The sequence below is a fragment of the Mirounga leonina genome, unplaced genomic scaffold, assembly GCF_011800145.1.
Source record: "Mirounga leonina isolate KUSES-001 unplaced genomic scaffold, KU_Mleo_1.0 Mir_129, whole genome shotgun sequence".
Classification (NCBI taxonomy): domain Eukaryota; kingdom Metazoa; phylum Chordata; class Mammalia; order Carnivora; family Phocidae; genus Mirounga; species Mirounga leonina.
This window is the reverse complement of record NW_023270323.1, coordinates 77,733,106-77,758,374: the sequence shown is the minus strand read 5'-3', so window position 1 is coordinate 77,758,374 and position 25,269 is coordinate 77,733,106. Positions and strand designations below refer to the sequence as shown.

At 56.0% G+C, this 25,269-nt stretch overlaps 1 protein-coding gene across 1 annotated transcript in view; it reads right to left on the bottom strand.

Annotated features, from left to right (window-relative positions):
* The window catches only part of SORCS2 (sortilin related VPS10 domain containing receptor 2), a 448,292-nt gene that overhangs the window by 252,550 nt on the left and 170,473 nt on the right, over positions 1-25,269 (bottom strand). Inside the window, exon 2 of the mRNA XM_035005356.1 lies at positions 16,813-16,880. Coding sequence (XP_034861247.1) covers positions 16,813-16,880 — 68 coding nt within the window. The remainder of the gene's footprint in view (positions 1-16,812; positions 16,881-25,269) is intronic.

Below are 25,269 nucleotides of genomic sequence, written 5' to 3'. Positions count from 1 at the left end.
CAGTCTCTGCTTTCGACTCCACAGGCAGAGACCTCCTGGGCACCAGGCACTGTTCTCGGCCCTGCGTCAAGAGTGAAGCCAGGCAAGGACACAGCTCCCTGACGCCCGCACCTGGTGGGACGCACAGACGCGCCGTAAAGGAAGAAACTATACCAAGGTTTGGAAATGAGAACTTGATTAAAATAACAGCATTACAAATACTGCATTTAATTCCTGAGAGATTATGATCAACATAACAGAGAAAATAGCACAGAGAAGTTGCATCTAACACGTAGGGCTCGTGACATAGTCTGTCGGGACGTGGCTCTGAGGGGGAGGCGCTGACCTGACTCCCTGCCAATTCGGAGTCTGGCGTGTCGTCCAGGAGAGGGGCAATGCAGCACTGAGCATCACCCGGGTGGGGACAGGAGATGGAGACAGAGCCTCCAGCCCCTCGAGGGCCAGGCCTGTGGCAAACTCCGCTGTCCCCAGTGCCCGGCGGAGAAAGTCGCCGGCTTGTGGCCTGGAGACCACATTCGCTACACAAAGGGACTCGGGCCAAATTCAGTGACCCCAGCCCCCGAGGCCATCAGCAAAGGTGGAGACAGTGACAGCCGCATTCCCTGACGCTTCCAGGGTCCTTGGACCCGCCGACCCAGGCGATACTGTTGTCCCCATCTGACCGATGCTGAGCTAACCTGGGCTCAGAGAGGGGGAGTGACTTTCCCAAGGCCACACAGCTAATAAGACAGAGCCAAGAGGGACTCCTCGGCACTCTGAGAAGCCTGTGCTCTTGGCCACCTGTCACACTATCTCCTGAAGAAAAGAGGAAGTGCAGAAGCGCAGGAACCCCATGAGGGCAGAGGCCCTGAGCCTTTCTCATTCAGTCCTGAGTTCCCAGAGTCAAGGAGTGCATCCAGAATGTGCTCAGTGCTCCGAAAAACTTGCTGAAGAGAGGGAGGACAGGGAGGGGGGAGGGGATGGGGGGAGGGGACAGGAGGGGGGAGGGGAAAGGAGGGAGGGAGGGGACAGGAGGGAGAGGACAGGAGAGAGGGAAGGGACAGGAGGGAGGAGGGGACATGAGGGAAGAGGGGACAAAGGGAGAGGACAGGAGGGAGAGGATAGGAGGGAGGGCGGGGACAGGAGGGAGGAGTGACAATGTTTCAGATCAGTAAGGGTTCCAGCTGAGGGCACCGACTCATGTCTGATTATGTGACACCAATCCTGAAACTCAGCTTCCTCCACAATCCCTTTCCCCATCCCCTTACTTATTCCTGTATGTTCCCATGCCACCAACCAAAGATGCGCTGAGCACCAGAGCCCTTGAGAGGCCTCTCCCCCTGGTCCTCTCCACCTGCCCTGGGGAGCCTCTGCCAACCCCTCTTCACCCAAGGCTGGATCAGGGGCCACCCTCCAGCTCAATCCCCGTTGAACTGAAAGATGATGTTCCTTCTTTGAATCCTCCACGGCCAGTATCAGTCTGAGGACAGGAACCGCAGGCAACAGATATCAGGAGTTGTAACAGAGGTCACGGGTCATGGCCAGGAAGATCAGGTCCCTTGCAAAGTGCCCCCCCAGTAACTGCCACCCTCCTCAGCAGAGCTCTGGAAGAAAGAGACCCATTTTACAGGTGGGCAAACGGGTTCAGACACAGCGAGTGACTTGGCCAGGTTCATTCACGAGTGGCAGAGCTGGGACACCCAGAATTGGGGTGCCCATACTTCTCCCAAATATAACAAATGTGAGTGTTTACCTCCAAACAAAATAACATCACAGCAAAATAAAAACAGCTAAATCTTGGACCCTCGTGCTCAGTAAACTTTACCAAGAGTATCGTGCTCGACTCCTCCGCAACTCCCTCTTTGTGGACGAGGAAACCAGGGCTCAGAGAAACGGACTAACTGTCCCCAGCACCAGCTAATAATGGCAGAGCTGGAGAACCCCCGGGATGCCACTCGGCCACCAGCATGTCCCCCAGACGCCGTTTGCCCTGTAAACAGGTTTATGGCTCCATCCTTCAAAGCACACTCAAGCGAGGTTTATTACATAATAGAAAACAAAGATAGCGTTCTCATATGTTACCCACTCAGGGAGTTTTATTAAAATGCAATAAATCTCCAGGGCAGAGTGCGATTTTAATGTAAAGGGCAGGGGATCCAGCTCTGTTCTTCTGTAGACCGCAGGGAAAGGCAGGAGTGGGGCGGGGGGAGGAAGGGGTGTGGGATACGAGTGGGGGAAAGAATGGGGAACCGGGTCTCTGCACGCAAATGGGTCCTGGAGGGGTGAGGAGGGATGAGGCTTAGGGGTCCCACGGTCTCCCTCTCTCCACATTCCACTTTGCCCGTAGGCATCCCCAAACCTTGCGATTGCCCCCCAACTGTCCCCACCAATGCTGCAGCCATGTGCTCAATCTAATCCACAACCCCATGCCTAGCTCCCCACCACCTATAAGACAGAGTTTGGTCCTCCTGTTCATGCATACAGGGCTCCTGGGTCCAACCCTCACTGGCCCCCCAACCTCATCTCCCACCATCCTCTGACCACCTCACAGTTAGCCCCTCCCAGCTTCCTAAGATTCCTCCCGCCAGGCTGGTTCATGCCTCCGTGTTTCCACAGGAAATGTTTCCTCTGCCTAGAATGCCTTTCCCCTGCCTGTCTGCCTAGAAAACTCCTATTCATCCTTCAAAGCCCAGTGCAGATATCACCTCCTCTGAAATGGCCAGTTGCCCTCTCCTGCGGGTTCCTTCACAGCAGATGTGGGTCCTCCCCCCCATCAGTCCCTTCCTCCCTAACAAGGCTGGTGTCTCATTCATGGCCAATCCTAAAGCATGGCAACGTGCTGGCACCAAGAGGATGCTCAAGAAATATATACAGAATTTAATGATCTGAAAATGTGTCTTAGTAGCTTGTGTTCGTGAGGGTGCGCCAGTTAGGCTTTCAACGGACCAGAGACCCAGAGACAATCATCTCTGGATGCCTTCATGCCCAGCGTGGTTAACAGAATAATGGACCCCCAAACACATCCACATCCTTGAGCAAATGCCACCTTACGGGCAAAACGGGCATTGCTGATGCGATTAAGTGGAGAACTTTGAGATGGGGCCATCTTCTTGGATTCTCCCAGAGAGCTCGATCTAACTACATGGCTCCTTGAAAGGGAGGACCTGCCCAAGCTATGGTCAGAGAAAGACGGGAAATAAAAGACCGGCCATAGAGAGGCCATGCTGGGCAGCGAGGGCGGAGGAGGGGCTGCGAGCCAAGGCACACAGGGGACCTCCAGCAGCTGCAAAATGGCAGGATACAGATTCTCCCCTAACGTCTCAGGAGGGGAAGGCTTGGCTTTAGCCAGTGGGACCCATGTCACACTTGTGCTCTCCAGAACTACATGGTAATGAATCTGGGCTTGTTTTAAGCCACTGGGTGTATGATAACTCGTTACCCCAGCAAAAGAAAATGAATGTATGGAGTGCACCAGGCTGGCTACTTTTGGGGGGCTCTCCCTAGCCCTGGGCATCCCCAGACTCTACACCACTGCATGCCTCTCCTACTGCCTTGATTCCCTTCCCCTGCTTCACCTCCCCTTTCTGCCAGGCGAACTTCTATTCATCCCTCAGAACCTGTTTCCAAGAGTCCCTTTTATGGGACGCTGTCCCCACATGTCCAGCAAGCCGGGATGCCACAGCCCCTGAGGCTCAGCCAGGCCTCACAGAGTTTCACATACCGGGGGGCCCCACCCCGGATCCCCTGTTCTCCCACGGCTCGGTGATGTCCCAGGGGATAGACGCCTGTGTTCCACTCACTCTGAGTCTCTGACACCTAGAACGGTGCCTGACACACTGCAGGACCTCAAGAAGCACCTGGGAAGTGATGGGGCTCGGGCTGGTCAAGGCCAAAGGCCTCCATCCACTCGCAAGGTGTGCAGGACGACAGTGCACCTTGGCTTTCCTTAGCTGGAAGAACATTTGCACCAGGACAGGACGCAGCTCTCCCAGCGTGCATCTCATCACCTCCTGCCTAAATGGTGCTTTTATTTCTCCCCGGTTTCCCGCCTGGCACCAACAGCAGCCTCGGAGACGCACCTCCAGGCTCAGACAGACGCTGGGATCCCAGCTCCCTGAGATCCAACAGGCACCAAAGGAAGCCCGTGCTCAAGAGTTGGCCCTACGAAGGTCCTCAGAGACATGGGGACAACGTGCAGACGGGCCATTCACCGCAGTCTGCTTTATATCTTTACGCGGCTGGAAATTGAAAATGACACCGATGTCTGAAAACGAGGATTTGGTTAAATAAATAATACCTCCTTCTGCTAAGAGTTTATTACACGGCCACTAAAAACAGCAGTTTGAAAATATGCAGGAGCATAGGAAAATGTTTAAGACATAACATTAAATTGGGATCTAAGATTTATAAAACATGTATATATCTGCATCTGAAAAAAGACTAGTGAGAACACTGATCTCAAATATTAACAGCTGTAACCTCATAAGGTGGGTGAACGCGGGATTGTTTTTATGCCTCGTGTATGTTATGGTTTCCAAAATCTCTCTGATAATCGTAGATTATAATTTTTTTAAATAAGATTTTTTTTTTTTAAGGGAGAATTTTCTGGAGAAGAATTTAGCAACATCCTTATCAAGAACATCTTTCTTTTTTAAAAAAGACTTTATTTATTTGAGAGTGAGAGAGAGCATAAGCAGGGGAGAGGGGCAGAGGGAGAGAGAGAAGCAGACTCCCGGCTGAGCAGGGAGCCCAATGCAGGACTCGATCCCAGGACCCCGGGATCATGACCTGAGCTGAAGGCAGACGCTTCACCGACTGAGCCCCCAGGTGTCCCTCAAGAACATCCTTCAGAGGGTCGATGGTGGCATGCAGCTTCCGGTTAAGGGAAAGTGAAGTGACCACCACGGAACCCGCGCAGTGTTTCGCAGACGCTTATCCCGCTCAGTAAACCCCGGGGCCTGAGTCTGTTCCAGAGTTTCCACCACATGGAGAACACAGGAACCCTGATCCCAAGAGGAGATGAGCGGCAGGCTGTGGGAGAGGGTCTGGGAGAGCCCAGGGGAGGTGCCTGGCCCAGCTGGGGAGGGGACATCTGCGCACAGCAGGGACAGGGCCGGGGAAGCTGGGGAGAGTTCTTATGGAGGCTATCCCCAGGGAGGCCGGGCAGGGCAGAGGCCACGGAGGCCCTTTACCGATGGGGCTGGGGAAACACTCTGGAGGGAGAATCTGCAAGTGTCCGGAGGACCAAAGAGACGGCCCTCGGCTAAATGCAGGACCAAGAATCAGATCATGGCCCCAAATTCACAGGCTGCCCTTCCCCAATGAGCACCTGTCCCCCATTTCTCTGGGAGGACCCTAGGGATTGGGAGGCTGTGCTGTGGGCTCAGATGGACATGGTGGCCTTCACGGCGTGGCTTCGGTCACCATCGCTGCAAGAGCTCCACTCAGAAGAAATGTCCTGCCCAGGGCAGATGCCGCAGGACCCTCCCAAAGAAGCTGGGGACCTGTGTGCGGTCTGTTCACATCTGCTCCTTCCCTGGACTCTTCCAGAGCCTGGGGCTGGCCTTTCCAGCCTGCAGGAATGGGGTCGCAGGGGCAGGACGCAGGAGAGAGCGGGAGGGAGGAAACCACAGGAAGGACAAGGGCTGAGCCCAGGTGGGATGTGGCTCCCCGAGGGCAGGCTCCACCCAGGAAGCTGGACTCAGGCTTGACCAGGCTGCAGAGGACGGAATGTTCCTGTCACCTGCCAGGGCCAGCAGCTGTACTCCCTAACGCAGCCTCGGGTTGCCAAGGGATTGCTAAGGCGTGTTGCACAGGGGCTGACAGAGCTGGGGGTGGGGGGGAAGATGGGTGCTGGGGCTGCTAAGGATGAGCACACCCACGCGGGAGGCGCGGTGCAGGGAGAGCTGCCCTGGAAGAACAGGGACACTGTGGTGGTACCCCCAGGATGGGATCTTCCTCCAAAAAGTCCTCCTTGACCACCACTCCCTCTACCCAACTGAGTGCAGACACGTAGTGCTTCCCTGGTTCTCTCAGCTTCATCATGGTACAGATTACATGTCATCACCCCGGGTTGTTTGCTTGTCTGTACCTGTTACTAAACTGTGGGCCTTGGGGGTGTTTTACCATGCCTTACTCAAACCTAGAGCCTGGATGGTTGGATGTGAGGATGGGGAGGTTGGTGGACAGAGGACGGATACATGGGAGATGGAAGATGGATGGATGGAAGGATGGGTGGATGGGGGTGTTGGTTGGTGAGTGGACAGGAGATGGATAGGGGGGGATAGAAGGATGGATGGATGGATGGATGGATGGATGGAGGTTGGTGGGTGAACAGGAGATGCATGAGGAAGGGTGGAGGATAGATGGATGGATGGATGTGTAGGGGGTTGGTGGCTGGACAGGGGATGGACACATGGGGTGGAGGATGATGGATGAAGGGATGAATGGATGGGTGTAGGGAGTTGGTGGGTGGACAGGGGATGGATACAGGATGGATGGAGGATGGATGGATGGATGGATGGATGGATGTGGGGTGTTGGTGGGTGGACAGGGGATGGATACACAGGAGATGAATAGATCAATGGATGAAGGATAGAGAGACAGAAGGGGATGGATGGATGAGTGGATGATGGTGGGGAGACATGGAGGAAACAAGGAAGAGGTTGGGGGAGGGGAGGAAGGAGGAGGGACCAGCAGGCAGAGAAGACAGTCACCACCAGCTGGGAGGAGTCCTTGGGGGGGGGGTGCCTGAAACAGCGGGAGCCAGGACCTGAGTGAGGGCAGAGGGAGGGAGAAGAGGCTTGGGGCTAGGGATGCTGAGGGATTGCCTCAAACGTCCTGTGACCTTCCAGCCACCCCGAATCTTGTTCCGGAGTATTTTACAGGCACCTCAAGGCCTCTGAGCCTGACCTCATCAAACTGTTGATTCAAATCAAATTATTTATTGAATAGACTCAAACCCTGAAAGCTTTTAAGTCAGCGCCCATCTTGATCCCTATCTGCTCTGCATCTTGATTAAATCAAACTCAGCCCTCCATGGTGATGCTGAAGCCCTGGCCTGGAAGGGCCTGCGGGGGGGGTGGGGGGAGGAAAGCCCCCGAGGGGAGGAAGGACACCTGCTAAGTACCCGGCGTCCACGTATTAGCTGCCATCCTCACTGTCGCCATCTCCAGCTCAGGTTGGACAGGAGAGGATGCGAGGCAGTGAAGCCTCGGAGCCCGAACGGAAGCAGGATGTGTGCGGGGCATGGACTACGCAGCAGCCAGGCCCGAGGTTAGCCTCGGGGTGAAGCCCCTTGCGGTCTAAGACTGCCTCTCCAAAATCCCCACTCTTTCCGGGCCACCAAAGGGCAAAGCACATCCTGTGTTTATAAATCTCCTGCTAGAGACTCTGGCTGCACACCCTCAGCACCACCTGCCCAGAAAGACTCCATCGGCACAGGGGGTCCTTGTTTGCCCTGACGCTCGGGGCCCCTTAGGGACTGCCATCGGCTCGGGAAGCGCTCTGCACACCGTCTCTGTCCACCTCACCCTGGGACATTGAGCCACATGGACGTCCCCACCCCTGGCTGTCATCACCTCTGCAGGGAAGGACTGGATGCTACTCTGTATTAGTGCAAGTCGAGAGGCCCTCAGATGGCTGGGGTTCACGGCTCAAACTCCCCAGACCCTGCATTCACAATACAGAATGCTAAAATTCTATCTATGAAAAATGGAGAGAGAGGGAGACACCATAGGACCACAGAACCAAATCTGATTTCAAATAGGATGGGGTAACCATGCAGTAACGTGATACATAAACAGAAGTGATCTGAAAATCTCAAATGCCAACTCCACCAGAATGCAAAATCTATGAAACAGAGCTTCCCAAAGTTGGTGCCAAGGAAAACCAATCCCAGGAAATGCTCAGCAGAACAAAAATAATATAATACATAAATATTAAAATGCATAAATAAAAGGGAATTAAAATTAATTTGATTTAATTTAAATTTAAAATGAAATGACAGTTCAATAAAATCAAAATGGAAGATTACGGTCTTGGATGAGATGGAGAAATGCCTCCCAAGCTCCTCCTGGAGACAAACGATGTGCATTAATGTGTCAGACATCCCCAAAGTCCTATTGCAAAGAAATTTGGTTGATTTTCTTTTTTTTTTTTTTAAGATTTTATTTATTTATTTATTTATTTTGAGAGAGAGAATGAGAGACAGAGAGCATGAGAGGGAGGAGGGTCAGAGGGAGAAGCAGACCCCCCGCCGAGCAGGGAGCCTGATGCGGGACTCGATCCAGGGACTCCAGGATCATGACCTGAGCCGAAGGCAGTAGCTTAACCAACTGAGCCACCCAGGCGCCCGAAATTTGGTTGATTTTCAACCTAAGAGTGTGTACCAAGCTTATAGGACCACAAAATAAGTATTTTCTAGAAACACCCATGCCCTGTATGGTACTTCCAATTGTCATTCAGCAAACATTGACCTTGCTCCTCTCCCCTCCCGCCCTGGTGTGGGGTTGGACCCTGTGAGTTGCTTTGGGTGATAGAATTCTAGCAAATGGGAGGTGAGTAGAAGCCATAAACGTGCTTGTGTGGTTCGCTTGGTTCTTGAGCTGCAGTGTGGTACACGGGAAGAACACATCTTCGTGGCCTCCGTCCCATCAGCTTGGGTCCGAGAACAAATACAGATAAAGCAGGCCATGCCCACCAGTAGAGCTCCCCATGCATGCCCCTTGCAAGGCAGACAGACCAGTCAACCCAGGGGTGTGAGGATAAGTATGGGGTACATGCCCCTGAGTTTGGGGTGACTTGTTACACAGCATTATTGTCACCGTAGCTGACTAATACACCATCCCACAGAATCCTCTTCTAAGAACTGCACACAAAATAACATGGCAAAGAAAACCATTCATAAGAGGAACCATTCTCAGAGGCTATTGGGAAAGAGGGGCGCCCGGGTGGCTCAGTCCGTTAAGCATCTGCCTTCTGCTCGGGTCATGATCCTGGGGCCCTGGGGTGGAGCCCCGCATCGGGCTCCCCACTCAGTGGGGAGCCTGCTTCTCCCTCTCCCTCTGCCCCGCCCACCCCCACTTGTTTTCTCTCTCTCTCCCCCAAATAAATAAATAAAATCTTAAAAAAAAAAAAAAAAAAAAGCTGCTGGGAAAGAATGAACAGCACATGCTGGGAGCTCAAGACACATTCTGAGGATGTGCCTCTTAGAATCAAGGGTCCTGGAGAGCACTTGGGCTATTTGCAGCGGAGAGGCAGCGTTTAAGAAACAGTTGAGCAACCCAAAAGAAAAAGATGTACAACACAAGCAGGTAAATCCCAGGGGAGGAAACTTGACTAGCCAATAAACAAAGGAAAAGTATGTCGAGGCTCGTGAAGAATCACAAAGATGCAGAATAAAACCACACCGGACTACACTCTCACGCCCGCCTGAGTGCAGACCTATGAAGCCTGACGACGATCCCAGAGATGCGGAGCGGGAGTCACTCCGCAGACAGGCTGGCAGCAGAGAGAGGAGAAGGAAGCTGGAGACGCAGGTGTGGACGCTCACGGCAGCCCTGATGGGAATAACAAAATCTGGGGGAGAAAAACCCTCACGCTCCCACAGCAGGGGGACGCACAGATCAGCCAGCTTACGTGTGCTGCACGGATAAATCACCAAAACCGTGTGGTGAGTACAGATCAGATTTCAAAAGGCAGCATGATGCCATTTATATCAATTTTTAAAACATGCTAAACAGTAGAACACATCGATTGCGGACAAACACATACATGTGTAGTTATTATAGAATGCATACTCAGGGATGGTCTCCACCAATTCCAAGACAGTGGTTTCTTCTGGGTGGGCGATGGCGGGGTGTAGGGGATGGGAGGAGGGAGGAGAGAGCCGGGCTTGATCAGAATCTGGAAGAGGGCATCTCTTGAAGAGATAGAGATCCCAGGCAGGAAAAAAATTAACATCTGTGACAGCGAGGGACCCGGTATTGGGCTAGCCCAGGCTCTGCTCTAAATTTCCGTGGCTTCACCCATATTATTCCCGCTCACCGTCCACTGGCCCACACTAACCAGACAACCCCAAAATAACTACCAGGGAGGCTGGGGAAGGAAGGAAACGCTTGGATTACTTGGTGAGCACTGGACTATCTCTGACACATGGTACCCAGTCCATTCTACGATTCTTGTATACAATAAAGATCGCATGGTTAATTCAACATAGAAGGAAGAGAACCACCAAAGGGAGGGGATGCCACCAAGTCACTCTGGGAGAAAAGCTGAGACCCACGCCCACCCCAGTATTCCCGAGGTTGCCTCTGGCTGAAGGTCCTGCCCAAGGTCACACGTGCCAGGGGAACAGTAGGGCTGGTGTGGCCTTCATACATCCCGGTTCAGAGATGGGGCTGGCACAATGTCAAGTGGGCCATGGGCCTGGGACTGCCATTTCACGTGGCTTTGCCCACGGGCGTGCTCCGTGTGAGGCTGTGGGCAGTCCCAGGGGCTGCGCCACAGCAGAGAGCAGCAGGGCAGGGAAAGGTGGGCCGAGGTCCACTTTCTCCCTGGCTCAGGATGCTCCCAGTCCCCTCCGACTCTGCACGACAGCCTCAGAGCCAACTCTGTGCTCCTGGCCCCCACACCATGCCCCAGGATGGCCCTGTAGATGTAAAGGTTCTCTAGGTCACGTATCTCCCAAGAACAATATCACCATACCTCCACCCATCCACCCATCCATCAGTCCATCAATCATGTGTCCATCCATCCACCCATCCACATGTCCATCTGTCCACCTATCATCCATCTGTCCATCCATGCATCCGATGCCCAGCCTGTGGCAGATCTGTGATAAATGCTGGGCATCCAGTGATCATCAAGGTGGACCCGGCTGGTCTCCATCCTCAATAATCACACATTCTGGGTGCGGGGAGAGGGGACAAACCAGACACAAGAACTCCCGCACGCAAGGAGAGATGTGATGAAGAATGTCCGGGGCTGCTCTGTACTGAGTGGTGGCTGGTCTCTTTGAAGAAAAGAGGCTCAGACTGAGACTAAATGTCCACAAGGGGCTAGTACCTGAGGGTCAGTGCCAAGTGCATGCCAGGCAGGCAGCTCCAACAGGCACTGCCCCGTTACACGGACCGAGCCAGGCATGGCGAAGGTTCTGGCAGCAGGCCGGCTGGAGACGGAGGAGCAAGGGGGAGAGTGGGAGGAGCCGGGACGGGGAGGGGGTAGGAGCCAGGGGACGTGGCTTATGCAAGTGCCCAGGGAAGCCACTGCATGATGCTAAGCCTCACTCGTAAGCGGCCAAACCCCTGGCTACTCTAAGTGTGGTCTCTGGCCCAGCAACCATGGCAGCTTGTGGGCACCTGTTAGAGACGCAGACTGGCAGATCCCAGTGCCCAGCGAAGCCTGCAAGGAGATGTTCTAAGTCCACCCATCCTGGGGCTGATCCCACCTGGGGGGCTTCCAGGGAGTCTCCACACTGAGTCTGCATCGTCCAAGGCCTGGCCAGAGCGGCCATAGGTTCTGAGAGCTTTCTAAGTGACCTTTATACCTCCCACTGATGACCCCGTTATCTACACATCGTATGTTGCTCAAACCTCGGTGGTTTGCATCTACCTTCCTGAGAGCGTTTATAAGGCAGCTGAGCCTCACTGGCCATCTGGGATTCAGCTGCAGGGACACCAAATGGGCCTCTCAGGACCCAGCCCGGATTGGACAACAGCACCATGTGGGAGCACCCGACCCTCTGCCCTGCCGTAGCCCCAACCATGCCCAGTGCGGGCCTCCCCGGTGGCCCCAGAACCAGCAGGGCCCTGCTCCTCTGAGTGTGTCCAAGGGGTCGGCAACATCAGCATCACCCGGAACCTGTGGACAATGCAGAGCCTCGGGCCCCAGCCCTGACGCAGGAATCAGAATCCGAATTTTAACAAGACCCCAAGTGATTCCCACGCACCTGAGAATGTGAGGGAAGCTCTTCTTTAGGAGACAGATTTTCAGCTGGAGACAAAATCACCCGTAAGGGGGCAAAAACCGGTTCTTGAGGGATGTGAACAATCTTACATTCTTACGTATACAGCCCAGGTCGCATACAGAACTTGAACAGACAAACCGTTGTGGGCAGAGGAGCATCTAGGAGAACAATGTCTCAAGACCTCCTGCAGAGGCTGGTCAAGCAGACAATAGAGAATCCCCGCTCCAAGCTGCGGATCCTGGGCGGGCTCGGCTGGGGACGTGGCCTCCACTCTGTTTCAGGGGTGCCCCTCGTCTGTTTGCCCAGGAATGGTCTCAGTTTTCAAGCTGCTGGCCCAGCGTCCTGGGAACCCCCTCAGTTCCCGTTGGCCGCCCTGTGTCCCCCAGCCCCTTATTAACCGAACGACATCCTCCCACAGGCAGGGTATTGGGAGGGGGGGCGTAGGAGCCTCTACAGATCATGTCGTTCTTAGTTTCCTATTCCAAACACTATTTATCTTCACCTTGAAATCGCCGCGGCTCTACCCCGGAGTAGACACAAACTGAACATCAACTCTCCACTGGACCGTGAGTGCCCACGTTCCACGCTTGCCTCTGTAGCTTCCGGCTCTGGCCGCTGAAATCCCCTGCGCCCGGACAAGGAGGGTTGGGACGCACAGGTGTCAGCCTTGGGAAGCCAGCAGGGATGAGTGAGCAGGACCAGACCATGGGCGTGTGTGCATCTCAAGGGGAGAGGATGGGAGGGGCAGCAGGGGGAGGAGCTGGGAAGGGCTACGGGGCCCCACCAAGGATGAAGCCGAGGAAAGGGAGCACAGCTGAGGATGGAGAACGAGGGACACATGCAAGAGCCATTTAGGAAGTCAGATCTGGGTGGTGTGGCCAGAGGGGTGATGACCGGGCAGTGAGCTGAATGGCAGAGCCAAGCCCATGTGTCCATGACCTCCAGAGACAGTGCATGGCCTCATGTGGAAAAAGGGTGGTTATGGGTGTAATTAAGTTAGAGCTCTTGAGATGAGATCACCCCGGATCACCCGGGTGGGCCCTAAATCCAACGGCAAGTGTCCTCATAAGGCACACACAGAGAAGGACACACAAAGGAGAAGCCACGGGGACAGGGCCTGGAGTGCCCTCAGCCGCAGGAGTGGGAAGAGACAGGATGGACGCTGCTCCTTGGCGTCCATTTGTGGATGGACGGATGGATGGACACATGATTGGATGTGTCCACATGGATGGACACACATGTGGATGGGTGGACGGATGGACACATGATTGATGGACTGATGGATGGGTGGATGGGTGGAGGTATGGTGATATTGTTCTTGGGAGATACGTGACCTAGAGAACCTTTACATCTACAGGGCCATCCTGGGGCATGGTGTGGGGGCCAGCAGCCCGGCCCCGCCTACACCTCTGTCTGGGGGCTGCGAGAGAACAAACTCCTGTTGCTTTCATCCTTTGTTCCAGTGGCCCCAGGGCCTTCCCACAACGGACATCAGGCAAGTGCCGGGCAGGCTGGTCTGAGCGAGAGTGCTCCTCCTCTTGCCCTCAGCCCTGGGGCTCCGGGACGGAAGGGGCTGGTGGGGACCAGCTCTGAAGCCAACCTGCTCTCCCAAGGACGGGCTCACTGCGGCCCCACCCCGAAGAAAGGGGCAGGCTGTTGGATCAGCGAAGCCCGCTGGGGGCAGATGCTGCTGACGTGCGGCCCATGAAATGTGGGACAATGAAAGAGGCACTCAGCTTAGATTTCAGGGAGCCATTTCCAGAATGTAAATACCATACCTGTCATTAAAAATGTATTGATGGTGGGGTGCCTGGGTGGCTCAGACGGTTAAGTGTCTGCCTTCTGCTCAGGTCATGATCCCAGGGTCCTGGGATGGAGCCCCACATCGGGCTCCCTGCTCAGCGGGGAGCCTGCTTCTCCCTCTGCCTCTCCCTGCTGCTCCCCCTGCTTGTGCTCTCGCTCTCTCTCTCTCTCTGCCAAATAAATAAATAAAATCTTTAAAAAAAAATGTGTTGCTGGCGACTACACAGGAGAATCCTTGGGAGGCTGGGGGCGCATCCACTGAACATGGCTTTAATACGTGCGCTCCAGGCATGGGCTCTGCCAGCCCCCATCCACGCGGGCCTTGTACGGCAGATGGCGGAGGCGTGGCACCCCACGCAAGACCAGTGGCAATCTTTCCACTTCTAAAGACGCTCACTCAAGTCCCCAGATAGAGAGCATATGAGCCGATCATGCTCACAAGACCAAGTGTGAGTGGCAGGTAAACACAGAAGCTGCTCACCCTCGCCAAGAACCCAAGGGACACAAAGGAGAGCGGCCTCGCACTGCGGGGCCTAGCAAGTGCAGGCCAGCCCGCCGGGAACCGCTCACCCTCTGGCTCACTCTCTGGCTCAGTTGTCACTCCCCGAGATTCTGCCCAGGGAACAAAATGAGGAGGAAAACCACACGTCTACATGCTTTATGGTGGCGGCGTGGCTTAGCATCGGAAGGAACCTACTCCCCCGTGAGTTTGCGGCCCCAGAGCGCGCTGATACGGACGCGGGCCCACAGGGACAAACTGGAAACAGACGCGTGAAGAAAGGAGAACGCGAGACGCTATTCCACATCTGACTCTATAAATACGTCCGTGTGAGATAGATAAACAGGAAGGAATGGCGCTGAACGGGGACGGGGGTGATCCTGACATGACTAATGCCTTTGCATGTATTTTTAATAAGGGAGAGGAAATATCTGCTTACAGACAGTGATGCAAGCACGGAGAATTAAAGTCTGTTGATTTGCTTTGGAGAAAACCTCCATCGAGACTGTGCGCCCTTCTAGGGACGTTTCAGGTCGGCTGGCTGGGTGCACACTCTCCGAGGCAGGGGCAGATCAGGACCCGAGGCTCGGGGCAGAGTGGAGGGAGCCCCCGTCAGAGCAGCCCCAAGGTGGGTGGTTGGCCTCTCTCTCGGCTTCTCTACTTGCCTCTGAAAAATCTGAGTCTGGAGCCCGTAAGCAAGAAGGCCTGGCCCCCGCACCACGGGGCTGGCCCAAATCCGCCGTCCCCACCGTGTCCCCCATGAGGATGGGCAGCTCTGTCCCGTGGGCACAGATCACACAAGGAGGGCTGTTCACTGTCGAAACAACATTTACGACACCCCGTCTCCCCCGTGTGCGGCCCGCGGAGATGCTGCAGAGAGTGGAGGACCCCTGGCACTCGGGATGGTCAGCGGGTGCAGAGGAAGGAAGAGCCCCCACTTCAGGACTCGGCATGCAGCAGGCCGGGCCGACGAGGGGGCTACAGAAATCTGCTTGGGAGAAGAGAAGACTCAGGTGCCTCTGTTCACTGTGTAGCCCGGGCACCCGTCCTTGGACCATCCACCTAGCGAGGGGAAACGCCCTCCACGGGCCAGCCCTTCCCTGGGGGGCCTCAGCCTGAAACCAGTCCCAGAACACAAACCCTCAAAGGGCTGCAACGACACGTCGCTGGGACTGTAGCTCTCAGGCCATTTTCCACTCTCATCCCAAATGCCGAGCACCTCCCACGACACTGAGTGGCATTTTTTAAAGCAACCCTCCTACCTCTCCTCGGTGGGCGAGCTGCTCTGAGGCACAAGATGAAAATCCACCAACACATGAGGTCATGGGGGGGCGGGCAGGACAACATCTGTCCTCTTTGCAGGATGCGGACTCCTTTCCCTGAAGCTGGTGGGGGAACTGAGGGGCAGGCTGGGGCGTCTACGGGGTGAGCCCGGCCGAGAGGAGCCGGCTAGCAGAGGTGCTCAGGCTAGAGGGGTAAGAAGAACGCAGGGCAGGACAAGTGGCTTACTCCCCACACTCAGCACCATCAGCACCCCCAGTGACCAGGCCAGCTGGCCCCAAGGCGACACCATCCCTTATACAACAAGGAAAGGACCCAGCTTGAGGTGCCATTTCAACACCCTCCCAAAGCATCACGGAAATCCCCCAAGAGCCAACAGAATCAATCATCATGCTCCTGCCCTAGAAGCAAAGCCAAAAGCCAAAAATAAATCAACTCAAGGGGGCTGCACACACACACACACACACACAGGAGTCCTGATGAGCAGGTTTGGGTGTTGTTTATGGATTTCAAATAGAAAAATGAATTAATTATTACTTGAGAAACACATCTTGAAAACCAAAACGGCTCAACACCCAGTGAACGTGGGAGCGGCGAACGGCGCTTGCAGGAAACAGAATCCTCGCCCGAGAAAAGCTTTGAAAGGACAGCCCGGGACGCTGGGAGCCTCCCTTCCCCCTTCCCGGGTGAGCAGGTGTAAATATTGAAGACAATAGTAACCGAAATGATTTCTCAAAACCTCCTTCTCTCCCACCTCGTTTAAAACATCAAAGGGGCTGCTTAATGTTCTTGGGCTGAGTTCACATCTCTCATATAAAGAGATATCCCCCGACGCCGGTGGGTTATTTATTTACCAAGGTCTTCAGCTGAGCCAGGAAGAAAAAAACATGTCTGAACAATGAGGGTAATCAGCGTATTTGGTGGGCTCTGGGAGCCGCGTCTGAAGCCCAGGGCATGGATGGAGGGCATCTGTGCACTGACCTGAATTCACAATGCAAACCCTCTTCCTCCGGGGATGAGAAAAGGAAGGGGAGAGGAAACACAGAAAGAAAAGCAAGCGAAGACGCTTTCTAAAGGGCTGTCTCTTCTCCAGGGCTGTGTGTGCCCACCGACGAAACCCTCAATCGCCCTCCATGTCTCTTACACGCATTGTGCAGCCAAAAGGAAGTTGGGAGACCGTCAACTCAGAGGGATACTCTAGCCGGGCGTGGGGGTCTTGGCCCTCAGCCCAGGGAGACGTGCAGGTGCATAAGGAGAAAGGCCCACCCTCAGGGTGACTTACCGCCACAGAGAACTTTCCAGAACCTTCCCCATGTCTGCATGGTAATACTTCGTCAGGATCAAGATCACCTGTGGTGGCAACAGAGAGACAGAAATCAGTGGGTTCCAAGGCTCTGAAAGAGGAATATGATGACACCCCCCGACCACCACCCAGGATTTGGGGCATTGTGTCAAGCCTCAGCTGCCTAGGCCTTTCTGTCAGGCTTCCCGGGGTCTCCAGCCACCCTGCAGCAGAGCGCCTAGACACAAGGCTTCTGTCTGCTCCGAAACCTCACCCCGCTCTTCACAGTGACTTTGGGAACATCCCAATCCCGTGAGGTCCACCTGGTAGCTGCCAGGAAACATTCAAACCCAGCCCTGGACCATCTCAAACTGGGGCCAAAGGGACAGCCGCAGGGGTGGCCCAGGCTGGGCAGAGAACGCATCTGACAAGGCTTCTGAAGATGGGGACTTGGAGAACAGCCAAGAACACCCACTGGGGCTGCACCCAAGACAAGAGGAGGCCCCAGAAGGGCGGGCTATGGTTACTCCCCTCTGAGCGCTGGCTGATGGCAGAGCCAGACACAGGGTGTGGAAGGCCCGAGAATAGCCCAGCGGGCCGGCGGTGGGCCCCACACCGTCGACGGCGCCCACACTGTTTCGAGGCTGCTGAACGACTCATCACACACACTGGGCCCCGCGTGACCAAGCCTGTCCCATCTCACACCCCTGCAGCAGAGGCAACTGCTCGTCCTGATGACAACACCTGTATTTAAGAGCACCCAAAAGTTCTCGCAGACACGCGGAGGAGCAAGAACAACAGAAAGGAAGTGAGGATTTGCCTGGCCGGGGGGAAAAAGCGCCTTCTCCCCAATTACTTCACTGGCCGATGCATTTTCCCATACATCAAATTTCATTTCACTCCTTACCAGTCCCTATTAGCTGCTCCTAACACTCCCATTGCCATGGGAACCCCGGGAGGTAACTGGGGAACACCCTCCCCACTGCCCCCGGCAGATCCCTTAGCCCAGCTAATCTGGGGTCAGCACAACTTCCTGGGCTCTCGGGTTTGGGGGCGCGGCTGCCCCCACACGCGGTCTGGCTGATCTTCCTTTGCCCGGTGATGAAAGCAGGGAAGGCATGAGGCGGGGATGCCAGCCATGTCCTGGAGGGAGCGATGATCAAAAACAAACTCGAGGCCCCATCCGCGGAGGCGCGATCAGCCCTGCCCTACTTGGGAACAAAGCAATTTTCTCCTGCCGGGCTCTCGGGCTGCCGGAGCAGAGCAAGAATCCTCCAAAGACCGAGGGAGGCAGGCAGAGTGACAGGGCCTGGACGTGTAGGAGACAAGCGTATTTTTAACCTATTGATTTATATTTTATAGTCTTGCTGTTCCCAGAGGGGATTTCGAGGAGCCAGAGGGTGACAGCTGGAGGGGACTTCAAAGTCTGTTTAATCCAGCCCCTCCAGGGTGAAATCCTCAACCAATATCCTTATCACGCCCCTGCCATCGGAGCCTTGCCCACACACTTCAAGGGATGGGGAGCTCACCCCCTAACATGGCGCTCCGGCCCTTCTGTAGGCTGAGCTCCTTGTCCAGTGGTTTCTGCTGCTGGGACTCCTGCCCTGGGGCCCCTCTCTAGGCGGGGCTGGTCCCTGCGCAGCCCCTTCTGGGCAGGGCTCTCCACTTAGGCCCACCCTCCTCCTGCCGCCCGAATTCCTTGGGTAATTCCTCCTGGACTCTCCGACCTCAGTCTAACAAACAGCACCTCCAGGAAGTCTTCCAAGCCCCTCCCCTGGTCCATGCCCCCCACACTGCCCCAGACCCTGTGCTCTCCCCTCCGGCACCGTTCCTGGGGCCGGTTTCCACCACTTGATGATGAGCCCTTTGGGGGAGGGGGCTGTGTCCTGCTTCATGTCCCAGCGCTGGGCGCGGCTCCTGCTGACATGACTAAGGCAATGAAGCCAGGAGAGACGAGTGCCCCGGGCCAGGGCCCCGTCCCCCTGCCCTGGCCATCTACTCACAAGTCACCCTCTGCCATCTAGAATACACACCGTCCACTCCTCGTGCAAGGGGACAGAATCGCTCTGCTGGTACCACCATGACCCAGGAAGCTGAATGAGCGTTTGGGCTCTGGAGGCCAGGAACCGGGGCCATCCTCGCCCAGGACTGAGACCAGGAGCCCCCCAAGAGGGGTCAGCCCTGGGGGAGCCCGGCATGCACCCGAGTCTGCAGCTGGTGGCGGAAGGAGCCCTCTGCTTTGGGGTCAGCCCCTCCAAGCCTGACGTACCTCAGTTCCCCACCTGCCGAGAGGCAGTAATACCCAGCTCCCTGTGATGGTGAGGATGCCAGAGCGAGCAGCCACTGAGAAGGGGCCACGCTCTCGCTCACATTCGCTGGTGTCAGCTCTGTCCCCGACCCACGCACCGCCCCGGGTGACTCAGCCCACGCACATCAACCCTCTTTACACCCGGGACCCAGGGGGCAGCTGCAGCTATCATCCGCACCGACAGATGAAGGAAGGAAAGCAGAGAGAGCGTAAGCACCGAGCGCACAGCCAGCGAGCACCTGAGCCCACCTGGGAGCCCGGGCGATGCTCCTCAGCGCTCGGGGCAAGGCCAGGTCTCCACCATCTGCGCTGCGGATACCGTCCTGAAATTCTCCCAAGTGTTTGAACAAGGGCCCCATGTTTTCATTACTTTTTGAAAGTTGTTCAAAGAACTAAAAACTATGGGCTGCCCATCTGGGGGTCCTCTGTTAACAGCTTTGGAAATGAAATATCCCGGGAACCATTTTCTAGTGGCTGGCCTATTCCCACAGCTCTGGGTGCTTTGATCCAGGTGGGAGAAAAACCTGGAACGAGAGTTGGGGTTTCTGTGCCCCAGCCGTCGCCAACGGTCTCCTCCCATCCCCTGAGCCCACCGCCCGCCCACACAACTCCTTCCAGACAGTCAGGAATGCCCAAGGAGGAGACCAGGATTGAGAACTGCCCCTGCAGAGGGAGGACGGGTCCCACGTCAGCTCTGTGTCTCCTCTCCTCACTTCCAGCCCCCCCCAGGCCCAGGAGGTGGGTGGGATCATAGTGGGGGTGCTGCTCCTGACTCCCTGGATGACCCGTCCCCTAGGTCCAGCCAACCCGTGACTCCAGTGAGAGAAGCCGAGCTCTCTGGACTTCCCAGCCCTATTCCTCCTTGAGGCTGCTGGGCTATGGGCTCCATCAGGGAGGGGACATGATCCACTTCGTTCCACCCGAATTCCCAGGGCTTAGCACAGAGCAAGAGTTCACCAATATTCATTGAATGAATGAATGAATATCCCTGCCCAGAAGCAGATCCAGGCAGGAGACAGTCCTTCAGGCCGTGGCCACAGCCAACCCCAGCTGACCCCGCTACCCCCTGTTGCCAGGGAGTTGGGGGGGAAACCCTCCAGAGCCCATCTCCCTGGACCACCCTCTCCTTCTGACACCAACAAACACCACCTGAGGGTCCAGAACTTGCCCCGTTCTTGAGACCCCCAGCTCATTCACAGCAATCCCTGCCCAAGCCTCAGGGGAGGGATCTCAAGAATCCTGGTGGGTGAAGCCCACCCCCTTCCCAGGGACAGCACACACGAGGTGTCCCCAGCCGGAGTGTGCCAGGTAGCCAGGACCAGTGGGCTGGGGTGTGACCCGAGCAGCCCCCCAGGGCCTCCCACTCAGAAGGGCCTGCTCTTGGTTTTGCTCTGCTGTCCCCATCTTGAAATTCTTTAAAAATGTTTGAACAAAGGGCCCTATGTTTTCACAATGCATTGGACCCTGTGAATAGCATAGCTGGGCCTGACATGGCCCAGTCTGAATCCCCCTCCAGCCCCTCATGGGGTTGGAGTGTGTCTGTGGATACCTAGTCCTACCGACCCTGCTGAATCTCACCCCCGGCTCAGGGAAGCAGGAGGACAGGCTGATGGGGGCTGGAAGAAGGCATCAGATTTAACATCGGAGCCCAGTGGAACTTGGTACGGCTTCATCCAAAGCCTGCCTTTAGAAATGGAGAAACAGATTCAGAGAAGGGAAGGGGGCTCAGCAGGGGCAGGCCCGGGTCTCCTGAGAGCCCCATCTGGGGCCCAGGGGTAAGCGTCCAGGGACGGGAGCCGTGGGCCTCACCAGCCTGGTCCTCTGCTGAGAGGCAGTCCAGGGCTCTCTCCCCAAGAAGGAAAAGAAACCCTAACTCATGCAGAGACCCTCGGTGGGTTGTTGAGCCCCCTCCTTGGCCACTACCAGCCCGCCTCCTCCCCCCGCCACAAGCCAATTCCAGACCCAGACGGTGAGTCACTGCCCCCACGACACCTGACGTGCCCTTCACTCCCCTGTTCTGCAAAGAGCCTGTACAATGCACTTAGAAACAAGGCGGTGGGTCTGTCCCTCAAAGCTCCTGGAAACAGCCCTGCAGTTGGAGGACCCAGCAGAGTCACCAACCAGCAGGGGACCCTTAAGTGGCATGAGCAGATCTGCCAGTCTGAGAGGAGGCTGGCTCAGGGGCAGTGTCGGGGCCCAGGGCTGCAGAGGCCCACAGCACAACAATGAACATCTCCACCTACAAACGGCATCCACCTTTATCAGGTGGACTGGCACGGCTGGTACCACGTCTCCGATGGAAGAAAACAAACAAGGAGGGTGCAGGGCATGGGGACAAGCCTGGCCCTCTGAGCCTCAGTTTCCTTAGCCATGCATCGGAGCGGACTCAGGTAGGACCTCACAAGGCTGCTGGGAGGGTGATGTCCATCCACACGGGCTTATGCCAGGAATGAGAGCGCAGATGCCTGGAGCCCAGGCCCCTCCCCCTGCGCGGCCACTGGCACGTGTCTAGGTCAGCATCCTGGGGAGGGAGTCCCCACAGCGGCACTGACCAGAGGTCCTGCAGCCTCCCGTGAAACACTGGGCCTCTGCCCGTGGCCAGGCCCCCTTCGACAGCACGGTCATGAGTGGAGACACAAGTCCTTCGTGCGGGCGGATCGCTGAGCCGGGTGCCTTCCAAGGGCTCAAGAATAATCCAAGGAAAGTAACAAATACTCAGGCTCAATTCAGCTGTCCATCAATGAGCACACTGCACACACACACACACACACACAAAACAGCAAGAATTCGGGCTCAACTGTGGACTCTGCAAATGGACTTCCCCTCAGAAAAAAGGGAAAATGCAGAGGTGGCCCACAAGGGTCAGGCCTCTAAGGGCCCAGAAGGCCCCCCCTGCACGCTGATGTCCCCCCGGCCAATCGGGACAGGGCCAGCCCATGGCATGGTGAGGCGAGGTCCTCGCTGCTCCCAGCGGGTTCTGTGACCAGCCATCACACTGCCCTGGAGATCCTAGAAATGCAGAATCTGGATGTGGCCCCACCCCCGATCTGCTCACTCAGAATCTGTGTTTTAACATTAATTTTTAAGAAACCACACTGGCATATCTCTGCACTCAAAAAAGCCCTGGGTCCCCATCTGCTCACCCCCATTGGAAGCTGGATCTCTTCCTATCACTCAAGACGGACCCATCCTCTCCATCCTCATGCAGCTGACCTGTCCCCTGTTGACCAACAAAAAACACACACCACCCTCAGGCACACACCCACCACCATGACTCTCAGTTACCCCAGGGCCTTTGCACATGCTGGTTCCTGTGCTTACTGCCCTCCTCCTGCCCCTCTGCTCTGCTTCCCCCCTCTCATTCTTAAAACCACTTCCTCCTGAAGCCTTCCACACCACAGGCTGTGAGCCCCAGGAGGGCAGGCACCAAGTCCACCTGTATCAGCACTCTCCCAAGCCTAGCCAAGTGCCAGCACATGGGGAGAGTCTGATAAATAACTGCTAGTGAATTCATCAGCGGCAAACCAGCTCCAAAAAGCCAGGAATGACTCCTAATGCGGCCTCACTCCACCCCACCCCACCTGTCCACTTTCCTAGGTGTAGAAGTTGATGCCAGAATGTGTACAACATTCCATCTTCTCAGGACACCAGAACACACGGGGTTAGGAGCCCACCTAGGACTGAGGCCCAGAGAGGGGAGGGGTCTGGACTAGGGACCCCTGCAGAGCCCTACTCCTGGCTCTCTGCACCATGATGCACTGAGCCCCACAGGACAGATGCTGAGGATAGGAAGGAGGTCAGGGTCTTCCACTATGCACCAACTGTGCCCATTACACAGATGAATAAACTGAGGAATAGAGACATAAAACAATGGTCCCAAGATCATACAGCTATCATTTGATATGGGAACACATAGAATAAATGAGGCATCAAGTGTTGAGAAAAGGGAGGTCAAAACAGAAGGCAGAGAATAAGATGTTTCAAGGTGACTTCAAGTATTCATTCAACAGTCTAATCGCTCACTCTGGCGGGTATGAGGATCCACAGAGAAGGAACAGCCAGGTTCCCAGCAGCACAAGCACCCAGTGTCCCGTGGGCCCGTCGATGATGACATTCCCTCCACACTCAGGCTTCCAGAACGCTCAGGAGAGCACGCCAAGGTGTGTTTCGCGGTCTGTAAACACACGTTCACGCGCAGAAGGGGGGAAGGCCACCCACACTCAGGGATCTTTGCGCACAGAAAGGGATGCTTTCTGTCCTGAGCTGTGAGCTAAGGCGCCCTCCTGGGTGTGTCTTTGTGGGGGCCTGATCCAGCCACAACATCTTACATCCTGTTCCAAAAAAAGATGAGACTCTCGGAGAGGCCGTGGGCTGTTCCTGGGCCCCAGCAGGAGGGCGGCCCTGGCTGTGGACGGTGGCGGCTGGTTTCACCTGCCCCACCACTGTTCATGCCCCAGCACTTGTCTAAAAAAATGAGGAAAAAGTCCCTGCTCCATCCTTCCCAACCTCACTGGAAGGTGAAGGTGCCTCAGAGGATGGGGATCAAAAGACTTTAAAAACTGTCAACTGTTCTCCCGGGGGATGGTGCTGATGACCGAAATCACTGGAGGGAATCACTCTTATTCCATTACTTGAAAGAGAACCCACCCAAATATTCACAGCGGTTTGGGAATTTGACCAGTTTGTCTTCTGAGAGCAGAAGCGCTCTGAGGCTGCACTCGTTCTCTGGAGATGCTGACCGCCGCCCCCCGGAATGAGGCCCATGACTCGGCCCTGCAGACGGGATGTGACTCCCAGCACAGGCTTGTCGGCCGCACAAAGATCCCACGCTGGTCGAGGAGGCTGATCTACAACTGGTGGGGAGGGAAGGTGAGGGACATCGGGATGGCCCCCCTCCTGGCAAATCAGCGACGGCAGTCCCTCCCGGGGGCTGCCCGGGCTGGTGGCCCCAGCCTGGCCAGGGCACGTCTGTGAGGTGGCAGCTTGCTGGCTGGCCTTTGTGTGAGGCCCGTGGGCCCTGGTGTCACTGTCTACCTGTACTTGGAAGGATGCCAGTCCGGGGCAGACAGAACCGGCTAGCAAAGGAGCCCCTAGATTCCAGGACCTTCGACACGCTGCCGGTGGGGGTATAAAGATACAGCCACGGTGAAGCTGACGCCTAACAGCTCACAAAACCACAGCCTGTCGACCCCGTGGCTGCTCCTGGGAGCTATTCTGTCGACGTCCTTGTGCATATGGAATGATGGATGTCCCAAGTCATTTCCTGCGACACCGTAATAGTCAGAGAGCAGAAACAGGCCGGGATAGGTGGCCCACAGCCCGGCCACCCTCGGGAGCACCACGCAGCCGTGCAAGAGCGAGGAAGCGCTGCGGACGGTGCGGACGGGTCTCGGGCACGCGTGCTCGGTGCAGGGAGCCATGGGATAAACAGCACGGTGTCACCACATTCTGTTAACACTCGGGAGACGTAAAAACCACTGGACTCCTGTACGCTTTGAAAGGGTTAAAATGGTGACCTTCAGGTCGCTCGAATGGTACCTCAACTGAAAAATGAGCGCGGTGAGGATCTGGAGTCGTGTTCCCCTGCAGCCACACGACGGCGCGCGGGACGGGACGGGGCTACTCTGGGGGCGGAGGGGGCACGGGAAGGAGCAGCAGATTCTCACCGGAGACCGTTTACTGCTGCTAACACTGAGCCCGGGGCTGAGTCACCGACTGCGTGTTCACACCTCGGGCGCGTGTGCGCACACGGGGCCACACACCCGTCCCGGCGAGCAGTCGCCCCAGGTAGCTAAGACGGATGTTCCCCAGCCCTCACGTCGGGGAACCCTTCTCCCTCCTGCCCTCGAAACACGATAAAGATGCTCATCTTCATGCCGGGGGGACGGGTGCCCATGGCAGGGTGAAGACTAGACCCTGATGAACGCCTTCATTTGGCACTCAATAAATGTCCGTTACCTCTCTCTCCCAGTGAAGGCCACTCGAGAAACCCGATCCTGAGCTGGGGCGTGGCTGGGCTGTGGAGGTGTTGGACCAGGTGGCAATGCAGTCAGGCAGCGTCACCCTAACCGGAAGGGGCTGTGAGCCCCGGCAGGGGAAGGGTGTCGGACGCCACCCCCCTCCCCCCGCCCGTGCAAGCACAGGGGCCT